Source organism: Electrophorus electricus, chromosome 25 (assembly GCF_041902795.1).
Source record: "Electrophorus electricus isolate QZ-2024a chromosome 25, ASM4190279v1, whole genome shotgun sequence".
Taxonomy (NCBI): domain Eukaryota; kingdom Metazoa; phylum Chordata; class Actinopteri; order Gymnotiformes; family Gymnotidae; genus Electrophorus; species Electrophorus electricus.
The window spans coordinates 10,342,501-10,366,382 of record NC_137521.1 but is presented as its reverse complement, the minus strand read 5'-3'; the positions used below and the strand labels follow the sequence as shown (position 1 = coordinate 10,366,382).

Genomic DNA, 23,882 nt, shown 5'->3' with positions numbered 1-23,882 from the left:
AGGCAGTATCAATACCCTGTGCTCCAGAGCGCAGTGTGAGTATATTTAGCCCTGTTTCAATGTTCTTCCATAAACAGCAGCACAGGTTGAGGCTGCCAGCCAAGCTCAGCTGTTACCATGGGAACCGTTTACTCAAGTCTGGAGACGGGTTTTGATTTTTATCTTTGAAAAGAGGGATGAGGAACTGTGGGGGCACGCCGACAGAGAAATCAAAAATCCGCATTACTTCACAAACGCATCACATCATAAAAACCCAACCACTTGCTGAACCAAACCTGAATATTGTGGTGCCCAATATCAGCTCTCAGATCTTAATGTGTGGCAGGGCATGAGGAATACTGGCTCCTTATCTGTTGTCAGAGCCACTGGTATGCAGTGCTTGCCACTGGTATGCAGTCACATGCACTCAGATGAGCGCATGCACGCGACTGCATACCAGTGGCAAGCAGGCTGTTGTATTGTTCATGCATCTATAGATATGCAGCCATGGACATCTGGCCATGGGCATGTGGTCATATGCATGCGCTCATTGTACATACGGTTGTGGGCACATGCTCGTGTGCATACGGCTGTGGGTATGCCACATAAACTACCAGTCTCTGGGTTCTAGAGTCATAAAACAGAGCAGAAACTGTATGAAACATTGTGAAATCATCCCTAGCTAGAGGACCACACAAAAGCTTTCATAATGGGACCTTCATAAGTGTCTTCATAATGGGACCTGTGGAAAAGACAGTAAAGACAGCACACCAGATTTGCTCAGAAAGTGACATGCCTGGGCCTGATGCCCTTGACCACTGCCCACCCCTTTCAGGGACATGATTTTCTATTTATTTGTTTGTTTGTATTATCATTCAGTTCTCAGTGTAGTACAAATACAGCATGTGATGAGTTAGTGGTGAAGTTGCCTAATAATACCCCTCCTTTGGATGCAGCTTTCAGTAACGTAATGACAAACAAGCTGCTCACTGGTGTTTGATACTTGCCTAATAACCTAAGTTACTGTTTTATAAGCTCTTCGGCCTATGGTCTTCATTTGCATTTAACACGCTGTTGTATATCTCCCTCTGCTGGCCATTACTAGAGCAAAAATAATCTTTTATTCAATTTTTTAATTTAATCTGGCCTAAAGTCTAAACCTGATGGACTGAACACTCTAATCAGTAAATGTGCCATGCTGTTCAGCACTCTGAGAAGAAGCTTCCAGCTGTAGGGTCCTGCTATGGCTGAGTGAGTTTACAAACAAGGCAACCCTGGTGACCTTCCGGCGGTTTCAGATGGTGCGTTATGTATAGAGGCCACTGAAACTCTATTGTTTGCAAGGTTTGTGGAAGTGGTCGTGTCAGGGGAAGCAGGCAGGGCTTTTCCAGTAAGGGGTGCGAGAACTTCTTCTTTCTTGTGAAGAGATACCCTCAAATTTCACTTTCCCGACATTGACTACTCCTTTCACTGACGGGCTTTCCTGTTTTCAAAATGTTTTGCATCACATGATGCACCAAAGGGGTACTCGGTATGAAAGGGGGGCCAGTGTGGTATGTCCTGAAACTACCAGAAAGAGCCACATTTGTGCACATGGGGCAGAAAAAACAATTACATTTGACTAATTTTTATAGTTAATGAATATGTATGTTTATCAAAAAGTCTATTAATATGTGTGTGTGTTTGTGTTAGAGAGAGAGAGAGAGAGCGAGAGAGAGAGAGTGAGAGTGAGTGAGAGAGAAAGAGAGAGAGAGAGCAAGAGAGTGAGAGTGAGAGTGAGAGAGAGAGAGAGAGAGTGAGAGAGAGAGAGAGAGAGAGAGAGAGAGAGAGAGAGAGAGAGAGAGAGAGAGAGAGAGGAGACATACGTGCAGCAGATGCTCATATAATTTCTACAACTAAATTAACCTCATGTGCTGGAAACACATGAGGACCATCACTCACTTTGGAAATCCATGTCAGTTAAATGGCATGTATTCAGGCGTTAGAGGTTCTCCTGCCACCTCTGGGCCCTCTGAGCTGCCTGGTTCTACTCACAGAAGCTCTAAACTGCCTACGATTGCATCTAAACTGGAGAACATCCCCAAACCTAAGATGGCAGACACACGTGCACTGCTCGTTAACATGACATGTGCATTCATGCTTCAAACTTCTCTGACTGTATCTCAGTACAACTTCATTCTTGCTTAAGGGTTAGGGTTATATAAATTCCCACCTTCCCAGTCCTTGACAGGGAGGACAGGATGAATTCTGCCTTGGGAAAGCGTGGAGATACCGGAAGACACAACAGTCCTTCATGGAACCTAGAATGTTGCTAGAAATTAAACAAAGAACTGTACAACCTGCGGTATCAGAAAGTTACCACATGAATAAAATATATGATGATGATGATGATGATGATGATGATGATATTCACACACTTCCATTAAAATTTTAAAATTCAACAATCATTAAACAGATGGTTAAGGCCATAAGGTTAGCAAGGCTGTCTGGTGCAATTGAAATGACAATTTAAGTACATGCCGTTTATCCACTCTAACTAACACTTCCTTTATTAATGACTGAGCCTTACAAGACAACAGAACAGGTCTTAAAACAGTGGACAGGATATTTCTCCATTTGTCTCTAGGTTGTCTAAATTGTTAGACCTGGGTACACTAAGTACCTTTGGAAAGGAAGCGGAAATTCTGAAATACAAATAACGTGCTTCCTGTCCTTCCACATACACCAACACGAGTGCAATTACAAGTGCAATTCGCTATCTCAGATATTTCTATGAACTCCGTCAACCACACTTGTAAACCACAAGTGAGTAATTAACATTTCATGATCAAACATTCCCATGAACAGTGGTTCAAAATAGCTCGTTGTGAGGTGTGGTCACAAACTGTTGCTCAGTTTGAGGAAGTCTGTGAATGAAAAAGGACACAACCCTACACAGAGCACTGCTGGTCACCGTTGTTCTGCCTTGAGTCCTTTACCTTACTTCCCTATATGACAGCAAAACACACTACCTGAGTCTGGTTAAAGATTCTCCAAGTGCCAGTCTAGATAAAGATAAAAAAGGTTAAACAGAAAACCTTCAAACTTCAGTGTGAGCACTTCTGTACTGGTGCATACACATTATGTGAAATGTTTAAAATGCTAGGGTCATTAGTTCTGTGGTGGTCTCACGCATAAATAAGCCGCCGCCTGATAGCTGTTTTGACCATACTTGGTGCTACCAGCAGGTGTCACTATACAACCATGTTGTTGGGGTTCTGCGCAGAAAATTCTGGGGTGATTTATTGTAGTTTTCTATCGTTTCTTACACGTTCATACTTTTGCTCTTTTAGTCTTTCATACTTTCTCTCATGCTCTCTCTCACTTGCAGTACAACACAGGACCTCTGGACCTTCTGTGCTATAGAAGATCTTAATAGTTTTGTTCTTTTGCTAAAAGCCTTTAAAATAAGATGGGCCCTCTCTTCCACCAGAACTAACATCGCAAAAAAGACAAATTCACTATCTATGAATTCCCTCTTTCATGTGTGATAGGCCATCTCTATTTGACATTTTCTGCATGTAATGAATGCTTAAGTAAGCTTTGCTTGGATTTAGTGTCTGTTTCAAGATCGTTCCCATAATGTATCTTTTTGATTGTGGGAGCATAACTGTTAATGCTCAGTAAACGTTCGCTGTGTTTTTCAATATTTATGTAATGCTTTTTAGTGCATTATATAAAATCTCAAAATGTTACAAGTCACAATTTTTGTGTTAAGTTCCTGAAACATTTTTTTCCTGGTTAGGAAAAAGTTTGGCAGACTATAAATTACAGGTCAAATATCTACTGTGTCCAATTTGCTTAGCATTCATGGAAGATATTTTATCTTATCAGAACATTCTACAATTTATTTTCTAGAACATTGCAGTTCAAGTGTTCTGAGAACATTCATAGTGACCAGTTATAATGTTAAGAAGGATGTCCAAATAACACTGTGATCAGAAAGTTTAAACATAGTCTATAACGTTTGATCAAGCATATCTAAAATTGTAAGGAGGTTCCATTAACGTTACATTAAAAATGTTTCCTCCTAACTTTGTGAGAGCCTTCTGGTTGATTCGGGTTGGCTGGGGGACTGACTGGACTAGACTGGAAAAAGAGTTACCAGTAAAGGACCTGTCAAAAAAAAAAAAAGAAAAAAAAAAAGCAGTATTTAGGCTAAAGGTTAAATTCATGTCGAAAACAAGAATGCAGAACGAAACACTCACTCCTCTCATATCCATGATTTTCATTTACACAAGATGCTTTTTAAAATTCTCACAGCTCAACTTAGCCACAGTGAGGGAAGCTGTCACTGGATATTGGCGTGTTCTATCTTTAATTTCAGACCAAATGCCTGCATGTCCCTGTGTCATCACAGCCATCTCGAACAGGCGGAGAGGATGGAGGTCTTGTGGGAGAGGATAAAATCCGTCTCTTTAATGCTACACTATCCTTTTGTTCTCTGCACGTCAGCATCCCATTTCTTAGGGCCCCTGGTACTCTGAAAGCCTGCGACGGGATCCTCACACTCCTCGCTATAAATACCCAGAGCGGCTCCTGGGCCCACAGATCCGATAGCGGTGACATCAAGCCCCTCATAGTGTTTGATCAAACCCCATTGTGGGTGAATAGTATGCTAAGCTTGAAGGAAAGTGTTGAAAAGTGAACTGAACTCCGACATCTTCTTTTGGCCACTAAACTTTTTCTTTTTTTCTTTTTTTTTTCCCCTTTTCCTTAGTGTAAACCTTTAACTTCGGTGGGATTTTCGTGCAACTTTATCACCTGGGTAAGTCATTTAAAAGTTCCCTTGAGGTACTTCTGATCCTTATTTAATAGAACTTGTTTTGTAATACGTCTGTTATTGATTAGTGCCTTGCGCCCACTCATGCATGCTTAATGGCGCAGTCACCTAAGCCCATATCTCCCAGCATAACGGGCCTCTTCTCAAGCACACTCCAAATGCTTCAACCATCTCAATGAATGGAGAAGAAGGACTGAGACACTGACCATATTGAACAAATTATTCATGTACTGTAAAAACTTAGTAAAGAACTGACACGCTGTAAAACTACATATTTAAATTAAAAATAAAATACATTAAAACCCAGTGTAGAAATGATTAATGTACTAGAAAACCTGATACTGAGTTTACTCAACCAGAAGCTTATAAGAAGCTTACTCAAATAATGAATGCACTCTAGAATATATTATTAATGAACATTATTAAAGTGTAAAATCAATGGCCCCAGTGCAGAACAATGTCTCTCAGCAGAAGGCGCTTCCTGTTGAGTGCAGGCAGATGGAATAAGACAGAAGTGCCTTCTCAGCTCAGCTGCATGAAGGCACCTGTTTTCCACGAAGGGCAGGAGAAAAGTTAGCTACTGGGTCTGAGGGAACGCAGCCACTGGAATGGCGCCCGTCTCCCTGATCAAGCACACTCAATACCTTCCTGGTGCACACTCTGTAAGACAACACTGTGTTGACCAAATACCCTGTATCTTAACAGCGAGCAACTGGGGGAGGAGGGGCACCTCATGAGGGGTAATGCTGTGTGTGTGTGTGTGGGGGGGGTGTTTGGTGTGTGAGAGTGTGTTACATACAGGCCTGCATGTATGCTACATGTGTACATTTCCTATATTCTTGTCATGTTGATCCCTATGGGGATTCTTCCCCATCATCCTATTACAGCATAGCTGACATTCTCCAGTCGTGCTTCCTAATTTCACTGTCAAACACAGACACACACACACACACACCCACAAACACAGGCGCATGTATGAACACGCGCATGCACACACACACACGTCGCACGCACACGTACACACGCATGCACACACGCTCGCACACACACACACAAACACACTCCACGCTGAGCCATGGAGCCATCACCGGAATGTCCTGCAATTATCTCCCTCACTTAGTCCGACACTCTGAGGATTGGATGGCATGACAGAATCGAGAGAGTGATCAGCATGGAAAATCTACCCAGCAAAAATCCGAGTGATGAATTAACACCTACAGTTATGAATTAACCCATACAGAGCTTATTACCGTTCAGCTGGACTCAAACGCAGTAGGTGCTAATTCCCTACTGTTTGGTTTTGTTTTTTGCTGTATGGAGCAGTGCTGATCCCCATTTGACTTATAGCGGCTACTACCGAACAGCGTCTTATTTTGGTTGCAGCGGCGCTGTGGGAATAGGCCCACGAGGCAGGGACAGTGGCAGCGCTAAGGCAAGCCTGCCTGTCAGTCTCTCCCTCGCCAGCCGTCTCCGGCGTGACAGCAGGTCAGGCTGAAGCGGTGGAGGCAAGGGTGGGGTGTCAGAGGCATAATGAGGCAGAAAGGATGACACGCACGTGCACGCACACGCACACAGACACACACACACCTACACACACTCATGCACACGCACGCACGCACACACACACACCTACACACGCACGCACGCACACACACGCACGCACACACGCACGCACACACATGCATGCGCACACACATGCACGCAGACACACACACACCTACACACGCACACGCACGCACACAGACACACACACACCTACACACACACACACACACGCACGCACGCACGCACACACGCACACACACACACCAAGGCTTGTTATGCGGTCTTTGTGGGGCATTATATATTAACATAGAATAATTCTATGCTTAATACTAAACTGAATCCTAACAACCTCAGCAGCCCAAAGGAAACCACTTGGTGTTCACAAAGAGCTAAGTACACCCCCCCCCCCCCCCCCCCACACACACACACACATGCAGGGACTGAATGGCATGCTGCTCTGAACTGATCTCTTTACAGAACTGTCTCCACCTTTATCACGCTCTATGGCTCAGAAGTCCCATCCTTCAGAAGCCCTGCTCATTAAGCTTCCTAAATTTAGCTTCTCCTCTTTTCTGCCCAACTAAATGACATCCAAGCATGAAACCACCATTCCAGGACCATGTGCACATCATGCCCAGTGGGAGAGATTCGTAGCACTACACACAGCAAACCCCCCCACCCCACCCCCAGCTCCTAAATATTTGATTGAGCCAATGAAGGCCTGCATAATTAAATGATCGTCTGAATTAAGGAAAAACACTCAACTGCAGTGCCGCGTTGCTGTGTCCTTGCAGCTGTAGTAGTGAGACCACAACACAACTCTCTGTTTCTCCCTGTCTCTCATGTAATCAGTTACAAATCTGTTAGTTTTTACTTTTGACCACTGTTCCGGACATTTTAGGATTATCAAAAACAGAGCATGTGACTGTGCTGCCATCAGCGTACCACTATGGAAATAACCCTACACTTGCACTTGCCTGCCTGGTCATCTGTCCACACTGAGCTGTAAGTCCATTCCTGCATATTCCTGAGGGACACATCTCGCTGTCCCTGCATGTGAAGATGTGGAGCACGGTGGTTTAGTATACATTTTGCTTAGACAAGCTGTTTCTGAGCCCTGAAAGAAAGGGAGAGAGATAAAAAAGAGAGAGATAGATCGAGAGAGAGAGAGAGAGAGAGAGAGAGAGAGAGAGAGAGAGAGAGAGAGAGAGAGAGAGATCATGTCAAGTAAATTCTACAAAAATGATTTGTGTTGAATTTAGGGATATAGGAATGACAAAGATTTTTAAAACTATGGAAATATTTCCCTAGATAGTAACCTTGAAGGTGGTGGAGTGGTTAAGTAATTTTGTAAAAACCAGCCAGTGTAAGCTAGTTTTTGAAAATATCCATCCAAATAAACCTCACCCCATAGCTCCAACCCTCACTCCAAAGCTCTCCCCGGGACCCAGGAAGGCACAGTGCGCGACTACAGGTGGAGGCCATGAGGTCTTATTCACGTTAAACAAAATCACCAGAATATTATTATAATAGACGTACATAGCGAAGATGGCTAGGATAAACACCTGGTGTAGGGTTAGTTAGCTAGGATAAACACCTGGTGTAGGGTTAGTTAGCTAGGATAAACACCTGGTGTAGGGTTAGTTAGCTAGGATAAACACCTGGTGTAGGGTTAGTTAGCTAGGATAAACACCTGGTGTAGGGTTAGTTAGCTAGGATAAACACCTGGTGTAGGGTTAGTTAGCTAGGATAAACACCTGGTGTAGGGTTAGTTAGCTAGGATAAACACCTGGTGTAGGGTTAGTTAGCTAGGATAAACACCTGGTGTAGGGTTAGTTAGTTAGTTAGAGAACAGGTAAATCTGGCTAACACATCCACAGGGTTAGAGATACTACACAGCCGACGGCAGTTCTGAATGCTTATTTACAATGTTCAGTGAATTTCATCCGTAATGTTTGACGAAACACCTGTAGTGCCGGATAGCTTGCTTATCTAACTACTTTGCTTTACCCCCTCTTTTTAAGCGTAGCCTTTTCTATTCTGTTTCTATTTTCTTTTCTCTATTCTGGGTTTTGTTTAATAGTGCAAGCTGTTCTAGGCATTGGTGTCACTTACTCTGCCAACCTCGTGCAACTAGGTTGCTATGCAACGTGAGTCCAGCCGCGTGAAGCGCTCGGTTCACGAGCAGAGACTACGGAGCGCTCGCGTATCTGCGGATCGTGAGGAAGACAGGCCGGTGGACCATCCAGTCATTTCATTCGCTCCGACTGAACCACTGAAACGATTTTTTAAGTCCTGCATCTGCCACATATAACTTTTTTTTCGTTTTATTATCAAAGCATCTGATTTATTTACAGCCTGGCATGAGTTTTAAAAAATGAGCACAACAAAAATGCTTCTACACTAAATTAACTACTCTACCTATAATTGTAACCTTTTATGCAAAGTCATGCACATACAAAGAAAACAACCCCTTGAGACCTCTTAATGGGGTTCTTTTGTAAAGAGAGAATCAACAGGCAAAAGAGGTAACGCCATCAGCTACTGTAGCTTCAAATTCAGCTTTAGAGTTTGTGCCAGTCCGATTAGCCACTCCCTGATCTCTCCAGCAGAGTTACACTGAAGGTGAGCGAAGGACAAAGAGAGACAGGGGGAGGGAGTTAGAGACATGAATGTGAAGACCATTAGTACTCATGCAATGAACACACGCGTTGGACAGTCCAAGGTGGGACAAATTAGACAAACTTGTGCATGTTTGTAGTGTGGAGGTGTTTGCGCATTTGCACATGCATGTGTGCGTGTGTGCGAGAGAGTTTCTTAGCATTAACTAATGTAATGTTAATTTGTTTTGTGTAACAGGACTTTATAAACCATTTTTGGATCTTGATAGAGGAAATAGACATATTGCCTGAAATTTAAAAAAAAATGTTTGTTTTAATTATTATTTTTCTATTGAGGGTTTCACAGACTGGGTCAGCTGATAAAAATATCAGGCTCTCAATGAAGGTTTTTTCTCTAAACATTTGTTTGTTTTCAGTTTCAGTTTAATCTCAGTCCATACAATTGACCCTAAGCATTATTTACTAGAAAATCCTTTTTATATATATATATATATATATATATATATATATATATATATATATATATATATATATATATATATATATATATACACACACACACACACACACACATACATACACACACACACACACACACACACATTTACACAATTCTGTCAGTGGCTATTCTGTCAGTCAAGAACTAATTAAAATGTTTATTTATTATATATCTACACCCTGTCCAGGGTCACCCTGTCCAGGCACCCTGTCCAGGGTCGAGTCCCACCTTGTGCCCTGTGCTGCTGGGACATTCTCTGGCCCCAGCTCCCATGAGCTGTATTCAATGGTTTAGAAAATGAATGAATGAATGAATCAATCTATTCTGCTCCATAACCAGATATTGAGTTGTAATAGACATCAACACATCTTACTTGCCCACATACCCTGGACTGTTTTAGTACTGACATGAGTATATTTGCCTTCTCTTACAAGCTTATTTTTCTACTTACATTAAATTTTGTTGAGGTGATGTACTATATATAACTAAGTACAATTTTTCTACAATATTTCCTTTCAATGTTTACAATATGTCCGTGCTAACCTCCCATATAGCAGTGTATGGGGTATGTTATATTTTCTTACCATACATACGGAGGAGACTATGTTGTATTGTAAGCACGTTGTTTGAGAGCGAGTTAACTTTTCTAATGGTAATCATTTTGGCACAGACGCAGAGGTCACATGGTAAGGATATTTCAAATGCGTCTGCCGGTACGGCAAATAGCTACAGCAGCCGCAGAATGAGTTAGAGAACGACGAGAATTTGGGACCAAATACGCGAGCAAGAACTGACCCGCTGAAGCATCGAGGGCAGAATGAACGACAGAGATGTGAAAAAGCGAGTTGTGAGCGTGCACCGTGAGGTGATAAGTGTCCAGCAGCGGAGGCTCCGTTTACCGGCGCCTCGCTCTCCACCGGAGAGGACGCGCTTAGAACAGGTCTGTGCGCGGTGGGCTGACGTTACAGGTTAAAAGTGCACGGAGTTCGTCTGCTTCAATTATTGGGTATCTTAAAGGAGATCCCACGAAATCACATGGGATTACTGAACGAGTTACAATGCTTTCTTAAGCGAAGTATCAATTAATTTCATGAACGCTTGACAAAATGTTGTAAATATAATAGAAAAAAAACATTTCTTTATGGTCTTATTTTAATATTTTATTTAGGATAGTTTATTGGTATTTAGGATAGTTTATTGGATTTTAATTTTCTATAAATTCGGTATATTTTATATAGCCTAGCGTAATACGGAGCTTAAGCTTGTAAGTAGGAAAACTAGTGTTCATTTAAAATCTATGTCGTAGGCCTATATAGGGGCCTACGTTAATAATTCAACTGCACTGAACTGACCAAACAAACTTTTATTCTCAGTTGCGTCGTTCTGGAATAGTTGCTGCTGTTTATTGATTTACTGAGCTGTATAATGCATGTTTATTATTTATTATTTACTGCTTCTGAGCTATAAGTAAATATCAAGCTGTCTGCTTAGAAAAAGTTAGGCAGCCTCTCTCTTTTAAAGTTCAGTTCTGGAGTGGTTAATAAAACATCTGTTCACTATGCACATTTAAACACACTTTTAACAATCCAAAATCTGACCTCAGACGGGCGCAGTCAGGTTATTTTTTTGTCCCGTCAGTAGATTCAAAATGCACCATGCTGTAAGCCATTTGCTTACGCGGCCGTTTTTAGAAACGTAAAAGAAGGAGCCGTTGAATAATGAAAGCCTTTTCTGCCCGGTGTGTGGCGACAGCTAGCGGGATGATTGAGCTGGACTCGATGGCCGAGGGAAGCAGCCCGATCGAAGAGATGATGGAGTTGACCGCACAGAGTCTGTGTCAACTGGAAATCAAAGATCATTTCAACATCATTAAAGAGATCGGCCGCGGGAAATACGGGCGCGTGCTGCTGGTCACCCATCGCTGCCGCGGTATGTAAGCGCATGCACCGCAGCAAGTGATCAAATGTGTGAGAAAAAAAAATCACCTTTTTCTTCCTGTTTTTCCGTGGGTTTTGTTTGTTTGTTTGTTTGTTTGTTTGTTTTTTAATCCATTGGTCTATAAGAAGCAGTAAGAAGACGGAAGCGATCAGATCCTCATGTGCAACAACATAAAAAACAAAAACATTGTACATAATGTAGACAGTACCCCACCCGCCCAAAACGTCACATATCCTTCAAACAGCTGTAACAATTCACTCCTGACAACTCGCCACACACACTGCCTAAGTCATAGATGATGAAATGATGAAATGGCTGTTGTATCAGTACCCAAAATCTTGAAGCAGTAGAACATTTCTATCTGTGTCCTATAACGATATTCATTTTCTGTTCAAAGTCTACAGTGTTCCGTTTTCCTGACATTTAAAGCTAAATCATGCTACTCCCATGATATCATATTAGGCAGCTGCAAAAAAACGAGCTCAAATAAATCACGGTCCTATACAGCTCTTTATGTGTCTCTGGAGATGCTGGATCCTTGTGTCTCGTGTTTCTTTGCCTCGGCATTTGTGTAACAGGCACGCCCATGGCTCTGAAGGTCCTGCCCAAAGCATCCACCAAGCTGAAGGGCTTCTTGCGGGAGTACTGCACCTCTCTTCAGCTGTCTTGTCACCCGTGCATCGTGGGCCTGTTTGGCATCGCCTTCCAGTCCAACGAGCACTATGGATTCGCCCAGGAACTAGTGGTCGGCCGTGACCTGTTCGCCATCATCCAGCCTCGGGTCAGTCTCCACGCTGAGCATGCGCAGAAGTCCTACTGAACAGAATACCAGGCATATCGAGTTACATGCTGCTCAGGTGAACTCTGCTCGAGTTGAACCAGCTGATGACTTCACTATTGCCTATAGGAAAAGACCTCCTGCACAACTTACCTAACGTTATCATAACTATCACGTGTGGATTTCATTGGGGGTAAATGCCAAATCTGTAAATATCAAGTACACTACACACTTGGATGCACAATGGAAACCTGTAATACCTAATAATAACGAGAGAATGTTTGGCATTGACTTTGTCTCCTGTACCCCTGGTGTGAGAGCTGTCATGGTTCGGGTTTGATGGCAGAAGGCATGCAACAGAGCAGGCTAAACACGTTTGGGGAATGAGTGTGTGAAGTGGGGGGGAACCTCTCACAGAGGGTCGGTGTGTGAGTCAGAGCTCCCGTCGGGAGCGTGCAGCTGCCGCACTTCCTTTCAGCACTACGAGTGCCTCCGTGAGGCTGTCTGAAACATTAAACTCCAGACATAAAAGATTTAAGGAGCAATAACACAACAGAGGTGCCAAGCCTATCCTCATATTCGAAGTCCTCCTGCAACGATGTGATCGTGTGCAAAGACCTCAGGCAAGGAGAAACCAAAGTGTGGCCCCTTCTGCTGAGTGACAAACTCCTAAAGATCAAGTTATTCATAGCACATGTTTTGTCATTTATAATCTGCCCTTTTTTCTCTGACAATTAAAGCCTTATGAGCCATCATTGCAGAATCGCAGTGAAATGTTGCTGGAAAGAATATTTAAGAACCTTCAAAAATAAAATGAATACAAAAAACATTTTACTTGATTACACTAATCTTCAGTTTGATGGGTGTTTTTGTTGTTGTTGTTCATGTCAAGTGAGAACCTGAAATTGTTCACTTGGTGGTACCGAGTGTGTTTTCTGTCCTGTTTCTAGGCCGTGGTCGGGACACAGAGGAACTCGCTCTGCTAGAGTTCCAGGAGCGAGCTGCTCTGAATCACTAAGCTCTTTTAAGATATCACTTAACATAGCGTTAAAACAACAGGTTAGCCTAAATAATTGGTTAGACTAGGTCCAACTTCTCAGAAAACTAATTTGATAAGCCCCGCCCTCACCCATGATGCTCAATTATCTCAACAGTAAAATCAGCAACATTGAATTGACAGTGCAGACTGTTTGATCAGAGTATTTCAAGTATTTAGATGAATCATTGAAGCGTCTGCCTCCTGTGCACAGGTGGGTATCCCAGAGTGTGCTGTGAAGCGCTGCGCGGTGCAGCTGGCCAGCGCCCTGGCGTACATCCACCGCGTGGGCCTGGTGCACCGCGACATCAAGCCCGAGAACGTGCTGCTGCTGGACACCCACTGCCGGCACGTCAAGCTGGCCGACTTCGGCCTGACGCAGAAACGCGGCACGCTGGTGCGCTTCATCTCGGGCACGCTGCCCTACATGGCGCCGGAGCTGTGTGCCATGGCCCTGGAGGAGGGCGGGGAGGAGGCGAAGGCGCCCCCGCTCAGCGTGCAGCCCAGCCTGGACACGTGGGCCTTTGGCGTGCTGCTTTTCTGCATCCTCACGGGCTTTTTCCCTTGGGAGCGCTGCGTTGACGACGACGACTTCTATGAGGAGTTCGCTGCCTGGCGGCGGGACCCGGCGGGCGCCACCGCACCCACACAGTGGAGGAGGTTCACACCAACATGCATGGAGATGTTTGGGAGGCTGCTGGCACTAGACGCCGGCGAGAGGGGCTCGGCCGAGGACGTGAAAGGCTTCGTGGGAGAGGAGTGGGTGAGGGAGAGGAGCCTGAGCATGCAGCCTGAGCAGGGAGCGACAGTTCCAGCCGCAGAGGTCCTGACCCCCTGCTGCAGTGGACCAGTGCCACACTGAGGCTGTGATGGGACTTTCTGGAGACCAGTGGGTGTGGAATGCAGCCTCGATTAAAAATCGCTTCACCTGAAATATCCTCCTGTCATAGGAGTTTCCACGTAAAATGCTGAGTCATGCTTACTGGTTTTCATTCCCTGATAGCTCCATTAGCATATCTGGGGTACAGTGTCCCTTTAAGATTTAGTGCTCATTGCACTGCAAGCTGACGGGAATATTTCTATTCAGACTGACTGTAGTAGCAAACTGAAATAACAATTTTATTGTCAGATTTATGATCCATAGGGTGGGAAGTAAAAATGCACAATAAACTCACCTCCAGAGTTCCGTGAACTTGTACAGGGTTCAAATGAGCCAGGGCTGTAGAGTGCAGGTTGTGTTAACTGTGAGTCATCTCCAGCACACGGGTGTAAATAGAATACGTTTACACACTTTTCGTCTCGGCTACAGTTATATTCATGCAGACTCATGGCATTAGAATTGTTTTTCTTTGCGAATAACAATATATTTGTGGTAATGAACAACTTAGACAGCTAGGAGCCTTAAAGTTCCTTAAAGTTCATGTAAAATGGTCTTTGTTTTATTATGATTGCAGTGAAAAGCTGTAGCTCTATTTGTATAAAAGACAATTAAACTGCATGTTGACGCTTTGGCTTTAGGTCATGCTCTTGCAGGAATTATAATCAATACATCACTAGACTTTTAAACTGCTTTTTAACGGCTCACTTAACTGCTGTTTATGCATAACATTGGTGAAGGCGGCAGATTCAGGTTTCTAAGTGCTTGGAAGTGCAAGCCATCCCAGTTTTTTTTCTTTCAGACCCACACACACACACACACACACACACACACTCCATGCCCCAGGGGCCTTCACCTTCTTGCACAGAATAATCTCTTGGCATCTGCTGCAGCTGGTATGCCAGTGATGGACAGTGTGAGTGCGATGGTGCTTGCTGGCATCTGGCGCAGTCCAGGCCTGTGTGTCCCGTGGGCCGGGGGCCTTCTTGGCTTGCATCCCCTGGTCAGCAGCTCCACGCAATTTACAGCATATTTAGAGGGTTACACAGACCGGGATCACATTAATAAAACCTGGCAGCTATAAAGCCACAAGTGAAAAATATCACACCTTTGTGAGAAGCAATGCCAATTAAAACTCCAGAGTGCTTTATATTCCACAGCTATAGATCTACATTAAAGTGAACACAGCAGCATTACGAGGCACCTGCATGTTTGTCTTGCCTTAGATTCTGTTTCAGCACTCTGCAAATAAAGTTTTCAGTTGTCGACAGACTCTGCTTGTGTCTGTATCTGATACTTAACAATGTATGTAAACGTGGCTATACAGTGTCTGTTCCTGGAAAGTTCCTTCTGGATGACACCAGACCAAGTTGGGATGAAGTCATGATACATTCATACACAGCTGTTCTAGCTGGTACTTAACAGTTACACAATCTGGAGCTAATTCTATATTACTATGAGGCTAATGACTATCACATCCTTTCAAAAAGTCCAGTAAGTTAACAGTAAACTTTACACAGGTGAAAGTATGCATTGCCAGTTGAGCAATAAGCAAGAGCCAAAATGTTTGTTGTTGTTATTGTTGTTTACATAACAACCATGCTTACACACCAAACCATGCCAATTTGTAATTATAAAATATATTGACTGCAACATGCAAATAGCCATACTGAAAATGAAACCCTATGAAACCACAAACTAAAAAGGCTCCTTTTTTCACACTTGTTGAATGGTGTCTCTGAATTTAAAACAACAGCTGAAATGACATCACACAAACTCCCCCACAGTTCAGTGTGCCTTAAGCATAATGTGTGAACTGCAAAATAGCGAGACTAACGCACAGCTGGTTAACCTTCCCCATTACATCAGTGTGATCTTCCAGCAGGCTGTGTGACAGATGCAGCAGTCTGAAGCCCGATCAGGACCCTGCTGAGAGGATAGATCCTGTTTGACTGATAACAGCGCAGCCTGCTATGAATAAATCTTCTGTGTTATGCTTTGTTATGGAAAATTACCACAACTGGGCCCTGAGTCTCACAGCCAACAGCTTCCTATTACACCAATCCGCATGGCTGTGTGTGTGATATAAGTCACTTAGCTATTTCACAGCAGGAGATGTGCCAGTTGCCCAGACGTGCTGCTAACACTGCTCACCCTGTGGACGCAATTTTAAACGGGATGACATTTGTGCGCGCATTTGTGGGCGAATGTCATACGCTGGGTTGGCATTACATCATCCAGAGGGGAGTTTGAGTGAATGCACATGCATGTGAGCAATTATCGATCTGGCTGCTTATCAGTTTGCTTGCTTTTCCAGGCTAAAATTAATATCTAAAAATGATATCTAAATATACTCTCATGCATTACTTTTGGAGCCCTCATACTGGAAGAAGCACTGAGCAGAAGGAATGGTCGTGTTCCTGTAGCTCACCTGAGACCAGGTGCTTGCAGCACCAAGGGCGCTGAATGGTTCATTCAGGCTTAAACGATATCTAACAGTGATATCTGTCCATGCTCTGATGGATTTTTTTCTCTTTGAAGCCTCATACTTTGTGGAAGATCTACTCACATATTCAGTATTGGTCAATTACATGCAAACCTTGTGGAACATGTATGTGTAGGTTTAAAAGCCATTCTTTATAAATACACACAGAGTATTTTTAAAATGTATAACATACTTTTATAAGTGCTCTTTATAAATACATAAAACACCTTTATAAGCACTCTATCCATAATGCATTTATATTAATGCTCTTTATAAATATATGAAACATAACACAGAACATTTATTATGTTTATTTGCTTGATTTTAGAGAAGACCAAATACCAGAATTTTTCTAGGTCTTTTCCTTTTATTCATTTTCCTGTTATGTTGGTGATATATTCAGCCAATAGTTAAAAAAATCAGGTCACATAATAGCCACAGTGCATAAAATTCAAATGAGGCATTTGCTGTTAAATCTAACCATTCTTAATCCACACCATTTCCACAAGATAATGAAACAGCAAACAGCTGGCAGCTTGTCAGATAAAAACAATACCGATGCAAGCCCCCTTAAAAATGCCCATAACTGTTCTAGCAGGAGCAAGGAAAACAAATCCTGGGTTGGAATCTTCACCCTTCCTTTTTAAACACCGGCATGTTCTGTTCTATTCCGGGATTCTAGTCTCTGCTGACATGTCAATCTGCCCCACTGTCAGATGCTGAGTGCTGTGTTTACATAGAACGCTCCAAGCACCACTTACAAATTAACCCCACTGGGGAAATCCGCAGTGCCCTGCTCTTACCAGGTTTAGAATAGCAATGTCCAAAATACATCAGAAATGCTAGCGTTCACTTGTGTGCGCAGGCGTGTTTGTGTGTGTTTATGCATTTCATTAATAAATTAATTCTGCTCTTCACCTATTTGAATGGTGATACATAGAAAATATTATCTGTGGTCGCATTTACAGAACCGCTGTTGCCAGCGCTATTGGTCTTTCAGAACTGGAGGTGAGAAACTCATGCAGTATCGCATGAACAGTGCTGCGCATATAGTCTTGAAACCTGAAATGTAAATTTGTGGAAAGTGAGGGTGGACTGTCAGAGACCTCTGCAGAAGAGCGAGAACCCTGGGGGAAGATGACAGGCAGCGGCAGTGAGTCAGGCAGAGAAACGGGGGGCCTCGACTGCCTGAAAACAAGGAGAGCAGTATGGCTCCTTCACCTCCTCAGAAAGCTCATTTCAAGCTCCATTCTAACAGTTATTTCAAGACTGGTGACTTTAATCATTTTATTTGCGGTTCATATGAAGTTTCTTTCAATGTTTAAGCACTGAACAGTGTCTGTAGCGCATACATATACACTCGAACATAACATATACAAAAATATTATTATAGATCAGTGGCACTAACTAACCAATTTTGTACGTGTGACCTGACACACACCCACGGTTGGCTGCCGTCACACTGAACAAGAGAGATGGGAACACGAGTCCCAGGGAGCACGGCCAGGCTGAACCGGATCCACACAGCTGTGGTATCGTCAGGATTCACACGAGTGATCACAGGGTGATGTGTGATAGCCTACAACCTTTACAAATCAGACCTTTATCTTCTGTGCATTGATACAACTGCAGATTAATATTTAACATAAATAATATTCTAATAATTTTCTCCTGGATTCAGACACTTCCAGTGCATAAAACGTTCAGTGAAACTGAAACATAAATACATGAAATGAACATGCAATGCAGAGCCACGATATACAAAGATTCTCCATGAATGATGAATGAATGTAAGTGATTCTTAGAAATAATTCTTAGAAATCAGAGAAACTGGCAGACACACACACACACACACAGACACACAGACACACACACACACAAACCTATTAAGATTAACAAACCTATTAAGATTCATTTAAAAAGTGCATCTGGGATGGAATGGAGAAAATGGCTTCTTGTGCTGTATATCAAACTACAGGTGTTTGAGAGCAGTACAGTTTAATGCACAGCACCAAAGCCATCCTCTACAGGCTTACACACTGCCAGAGCGCTGCAGAAACAACACTACCAGCAAAAAAAGAAATCAGAAATTAAAATACGAAGAAATTCAAGTTAGAGTAAGAAGTGGTAAAAATATCTCTGTTCAGAAAGCAAGTGTAACCGTGTTTTTCTAGGATGAGAACAAACGAATAAATTCTTAAAAATGAATATAAAGACAATTTGAGACATTTTTATTTTTCAAAAGCAACAGATGCTCTAAATTAGCAAATGAATTTTAAAAAACACTATCCATAATATGTGAGCAAAATGCTAAAAATATCACAGAAATAATGAAATGTAATAGTTATATTTAGAACATAAAGTACAGTATGTCAAACTTCAATCACATTTCACTTATTACATATTATAATAATATTACATAATATTATAATTATAATTATATATGTATTGTCTGTGCAGTGTAAAATTGCTGGAGTTTATTTAACCCTGATGGAAATGTAGGACACACAATTGCTTTTATTAGATTGTTTAACCTTCTAGACTAATTAAAATTTGAGCATTTCAGCACAACAAAAACTGTGTGTGTGTGTGAGAGAGAGAGAAAGAGAAGGGCAGGAGGGGTATATTAAATGGATGACATAGATACAGTGAGTATGAATGAGTGTAAGCTACCCATAATAAACACACACATCCATGACAGATCACCTTCGATGCTATTAGAGTTCAGCCTTTTCCACTGTTCAGTGATTCATAATCATTTGACGTGTGTGACACATTACCAGATATGGGGAGTTGAACTTTGTGACTGAGTACTAAGTGATAATGCAGCTTGTCACTGTTAATCTGGCTGTTATTCTTGCCCTAGTCTGAATCCCAAACGTCTTGAGGTATACAAGGTCTGGACAATTTCATTTAGAACTGAATGCAGATGTTTCTGGGTGCTTGTGATTGTTGCTATTGCTTTTCTGTCAGCCGAAAGCCTTGTTTAACCTTCATAGTTAACTGCAGCAATCAGTGCTTACAATGCGCTCCACTGTTCCAAAACTGTTCTGAGGGGGACCATCAGAGAGCAGAAAGCACCCATGTAGACCACAGCTAGAGCACTGTGTTTATGACAGGGAAATGTAAAAAAAAATCACACAAAAAAAAACCCCCAACAAGAAGTCTACAGCGAAGGGGATAGCATTAAAAATCAAAAGGCACCATAAAACAAGCTATAGCATCCTGCTAACATCAAACACGTTACAGTATCCTGCTAACATCAAAGAGGCTACAGCACCCTGCTGTAGCATTAACAAGCCTAGTTTTCAGATGAATTGACCTTTGAAGTTATACTACCGCTTTCTTTTCATTTCTCTGTCAAATTTCTCTGCGAATGACGTGAAAGTCATTTCTGCTCCCTTGCCCCCTGCGGCTGGGTCTGATCGTCAGGGCCCACCACTGCCACAGGGCCAGGCGGTGAGGGCGCACGTTCTCCACCACCGACCACGGTGTGCGCAGCCATGACGTCATCATCGTCCTCCTTCACGTCGAGCTTCCCCTCGTAAGCCTCCTCGCCTAGAAACATGAAACGTAGAAACATAAGCCACTTGCCTCGCTGTGCACTTGGCTGGGCGGACGCGCGGCGAGAGGAGTGTCATACCCGTTAAGTTAGCAGGTCTGGGGGGCAGGAGCGGAGTGGCGGGGCCGTTGCGACCTGCAAGCAGCGGTTTGACGTTAGCTTCATCCACGTCGTCGTAATCAGTCCCATAAGAGTCTCCACTTGAACTGTCGTTCTCGTCTTCACCTGCAGGGGGCAGTCCCGTCTCATCAAGGAAGCAGAACAAGCCAGCAGAAGCAACGGAAAAGGCGTGCGACTGGCGTGCGGGGGAGCGCCCGGACACTTGGGTGTGTCGGGGTCGTTAGTGATACCTCGACTTTCGGACTCGCTGTCTTCCTCGGGGCTCCTGGACGGATCCACATAGTCGTAGTTCTCCATTTCATACGCTGATGACTTTCTACCAGGCAAATCTAGTTTGAAAACTTGTCAGTTAAAGACATACATCATTTAAACACCAAATTCACTCTGTGAATGAAGCGTTCACACTGGATAGGTTTCCAAAAAGTACTAATAAAGCTAATTCATATGCAGGGTACTTTCTCAGATAAATAAAACTGTAACACGGCCCATGTTTCTCAAGCAGACCATCACGCGAACGAAGTTACTGTGTCGCTCGTTTTAAGACGTGAATGACATTCTTTACCCCTGCTAATTTCATCGCCGTTGATCTCCACGTCTCTACCAGGAGGCCGTAATCTTACTGTAAAGACAGAAAAACAAGGAAACAAAGAACTTCTTTTTTTAATGGGGGGAAAGAGAATTCATGTTATTGTATTTAGGCAAAGTTGTCCAGATATCAAGTTGAAACAAAAAAGTTTCATACTTCGTAAGAACATGAAGTTGTACATGTCATATATGTATATGTCTAACTCCAAACCTAATGCTAACCTTAAGATAAACAATACAAAACAAAACAAAACAACGAAACAGGTAGACAGGTAGCCTTTAAAAAAAGTACTCTACTTTGTCAGGACAATTTTACTAGTCCTGATAATGTAGTTAAGCTGTTTTTCTCAGGTTTTCCTACAAAGGACACTTTTGCCCTGAAAATTACAAATAAACACACACGTATACACATGCACACACACACAGAGATTTTTCATTAAGAAATAATATGAATAGTATATGTAAATGCATTGTTGGCCAGAACAGTGTACTTTCTTTTGTGGGAAGCATTATAAGCAGGCATTCTGGGGATACGCCCGTTTTAAACATTTAAGCTCCCGTGTGGATTTAGCTGCCTGACAGAAATCTGAGTGGATGCGAAGTACAAGTTGCTGTTGTTCATCTGCCTCCTTCCAGACTGAAGAAAGCTGTCTTGGTGTGCCAAACGTTTCCTTTGGTCTATAAACTTGCATTGATCCTTATGCACTTCTAATCTGCATGGCATTAAATAGTCAATGTGTTGTTTCAACAAAACACCAGTCCCTCTCTCCTGTGTTGCATGAACATATGCAAATTCTACAAGGCCTACATGAATATGCAGTATTTCTTAGTTTAGAAATTGTATTAACATATTTTTTTTACTAACAGATAAAATGTTTTATCAATTACTTTGACACTTTTGATTAAAAAATCCATTATATATCAAGTTTTATTATTATTTTGTTGTTGTTGTTGTTGTGATTATTATAGCAAAATTTTAGTTTTCCAGTTTGAAAATGTTCAAAAGGCATATGCTTGCTACAGAATCCCTTTAAAGGCATAAAACTCCACTGAAGAAAAGTATGTCCAGGCAAATAGCAAAAGAACAAAGAAGCAAGATTGCCACCTAGTGGTTGAATATATTTGTACATCTGCAACATTTAGGATGACGTCATAGGGTACGTAGGGGTCCGTGCATGGAACACGGCTTTACAAAGTCAGTTTAAAACCATTTAAGACTCGCGTCCTTGTGTGATTGTGTGGTGCCTGCTATTACAAAGTCTTATGTCAAAAAAAGTTGCAACATTAACTTTTTTTAAGCCGGCGGGACTGTACGGTATTTGTGCTCTTTTTAGTTGTTGTTTGTGTGCAGTGTCACATTATACATCACATTGCTTCTGAGCTGTGTACTGGGAGAGCTACTTACAGATATGGATCAAGCGTTTTCGCTGCCAGAACACAATCGCCATGGAGACCAGCATCAGCCCGAGTCCCACGGATAGACCCACGGTAAGAAAGCTTTTCTCCTCCAAGGAAAATTCTGGGATTTTACATATAGAGAAACCAAAAGTACAGCGTAGCTGACCACAACCCAATAACCCCCCCCCCCCCCCCCCGACCATAACGAGTGCTGCTAATTGCCAGCTTTGCACATACTTTCACAAATGACTGTAGCAGGTCCCTCTCGGCAGGAGGATCCAGCCTGGACGCAGTGTCTAGGAAGCTGCTGGTGGCCACAGCTGAATGACGCATCTATTCTAGTGCCACTACTAGTGCCTGCTTTACTGTCCAGAGCTTTCCCACACTCCAGCTCCTGACATATCACGTGAGCATCCTCGAGCCGGAGAGTGCAGACAGGTTCCCAGGATCCTCGGTAGCGCACCTGAAGCTCACCGCCGCATTTTCCCGCGAACTGGAACTCAATGCTCTCTGCAAATGAGTGGGAAAGGTTACTGTGGCTTCACCTTTTCTGAATGAGGTGGTGTAGGGTAAGTAAATAATCCATTGCATTCTCTCGGGTCCTCTTCACAATCCTGTTGTCATCAGATGGTTAAATAGACACCAAAGTGACGTCTCACTGAGGTTCTATATTTGATATACTGCTAAAGAATGTGGAAGCCACTGCCTTGATGTTACTTTGTGTTGAAATATTTGCTTGTGAAATCTGAGCTTTGAATCATGGTGACTAGGCAGTTGGGGTTTGTTTATTCTGCTGTTGAGATTTGTCTTGACATGTGTCCCACTGCAGGATCCTGGCATTCTGCGCAGGTGTTTGTGCTGGAAGCATCAAGTCCCCAGAAAAGGAACCATCAACACAGTAAAATCACCAGCATTAACTTCGCACCCACGCAGGTAAACTTAACTCAGGGTTTTCAGCGTACAGTGCCACTGTTCTCACACATGCTCGCGATGGGCAGTAACTTAGCACTCAGCAGGTTTGGATCCCTGCGGTGTGCCACAATGCGGCGGCTTACCCGAGCAGGCCACCGAAATGACCTGGCTGCACTCGGCCGGCCTTGAGCTGCACTGCCAAAGGCGGTTCTCCAAGCCGGTACAGCTGAACTGGAGGACTGGGCCCTCTCTGCTGGTGGCCCAGCTGCTAAGGTACGTGCCACAGCCCAGCTGCTGGCAGAGCTCCCTGAAGACTCCCTCGGTCCGCTGGGAGTCCTTACACACACCTATGCTCTGGTTGATACGTATCTGACCCTTGCAGTTCTCGAGAAGGCTCACTGAAGGCTCGTCTGAGGCACACACAAACACACACACACCAAACAGTTTCATTCTGTGCTAGGTGTCTCTGATTGGTCCGTGTGCAAGAAGATACTGGAGCAGTCTGCAGCCTCTGTGTTGGATGACACACGAATTGCCCTGTCTACTCTTGACAGTATGGTCTACTTATATAAGGCCACTGACAGTTTAACCCATCCTCAGCTCCAGGTATGTGCAGTGTAATGTAAGTGCTAAGGTCCTCTCACCACTGAAAGTAAAAGACTTGTAATAACGTCATTTTCACAGAACACAGCTGGAGCAACTGCTCCTCTTACCCTTGCATGTGA

At 43.1% G+C, this 23,882-nt stretch overlaps 2 protein-coding genes and 1 long non-coding RNA gene across 5 annotated transcripts in view; 1 reads left to right on the top strand and 2 right to left on the bottom strand.

Annotated features, from left to right (window-relative positions):
- Nucleotides 1-7,216: 7,216 nt before the first annotated feature.
- On the bottom strand, nucleotides 7,217-11,670 carry LOC145653760 (uncharacterized). Of its 2 annotated transcripts, XR_014119957.1 has the most exons (3): nucleotides 11,452-11,670; nucleotides 11,065-11,307; nucleotides 7,217-7,463 (listed from the first exon to the last, which is right to left on the bottom strand). It is a non-coding gene; the product is annotated as an uncharacterized LOC145653760 (long non-coding RNA). The 2 variants fall into 2 exon arrangements; XR_014119956.1 differs by lacking the exon at nucleotides 7,217-7,463 and having other exon boundaries at nucleotides 10,815-11,307.
- On the top strand, nucleotides 11,227-15,357 carry si:dkey-8e10.3 (serine/threonine-protein kinase SBK1). The gene is made up of 3 exons (XM_027031305.3): nucleotides 11,227-11,395; nucleotides 11,983-12,185; nucleotides 13,433-15,357. Exons 1-3 carry the CDS (start codon nucleotides 11,227-11,229, stop codon nucleotides 14,078-14,080), a joined length of 1,020 nt encoding a protein of 339 aa, XP_026887106.1. The 3' UTR covers nucleotides 14,081-15,357.
- A 3,455-nt stretch (nucleotides 15,358-18,812) lies between these two features.
- Nucleotides 18,813-23,882, bottom strand: part of LOC113590966 (scavenger receptor cysteine-rich type 1 protein M160) — a 14,828-nt gene continuing 9,758 nt past the window's right edge. The window contains exons 11-18 of one of the 2 annotated variants that reach the window (XM_081707963.1): nucleotides 23,871-23,882; nucleotides 23,301-23,567; nucleotides 22,483-22,755; nucleotides 22,253-22,366; nucleotides 20,825-20,881; nucleotides 20,493-20,603; nucleotides 20,224-20,367; nucleotides 18,813-20,138 (exon numbers count right to left, since the gene is read on the bottom strand). The exon at nucleotides 23,871-23,882 is cut by the window's right edge and continues 288 nt beyond it. In XM_081707963.1, the coding sequence (XP_081564089.1) occupies nucleotides 19,969-20,138; nucleotides 20,224-20,367; nucleotides 20,493-20,603; nucleotides 20,825-20,881; nucleotides 22,253-22,366; nucleotides 22,483-22,755; nucleotides 23,301-23,567; nucleotides 23,871-23,882 (1,148 nt within the window). In that variant the 3' untranslated portion in view covers nucleotides 18,813-19,968. The remainder of the gene's footprint in view (nucleotides 20,139-20,223; nucleotides 20,368-20,492; nucleotides 20,604-20,824; nucleotides 20,882-22,252; nucleotides 22,367-22,482; nucleotides 22,756-23,300; nucleotides 23,568-23,870) is intronic. The other variant, XM_081707964.1, reaches the window with a different exon arrangement.

Coding starts and splice junctions, on each gene's coding strand:
- si:dkey-8e10.3 (XM_027031305.3), top strand. CDS start 11,227: ATGATTGAGCTGGACTCGATGGCCGAGGGAAGCAGCCCGATCGAAGAG. Junction 11,396..11,982: donor GGTCACCCATCGCTGCCGCG/GTATGTAAGCGC, acceptor TTTGTGTAACAG/GCACGCCCATGGCTCTGAAG. Junction 12,186..13,432: donor TCGCCATCATCCAGCCTCGG/GTCAGTCTCCAC, acceptor TCCTGTGCACAG/GTGGGTATCCCAGAGTGTGC.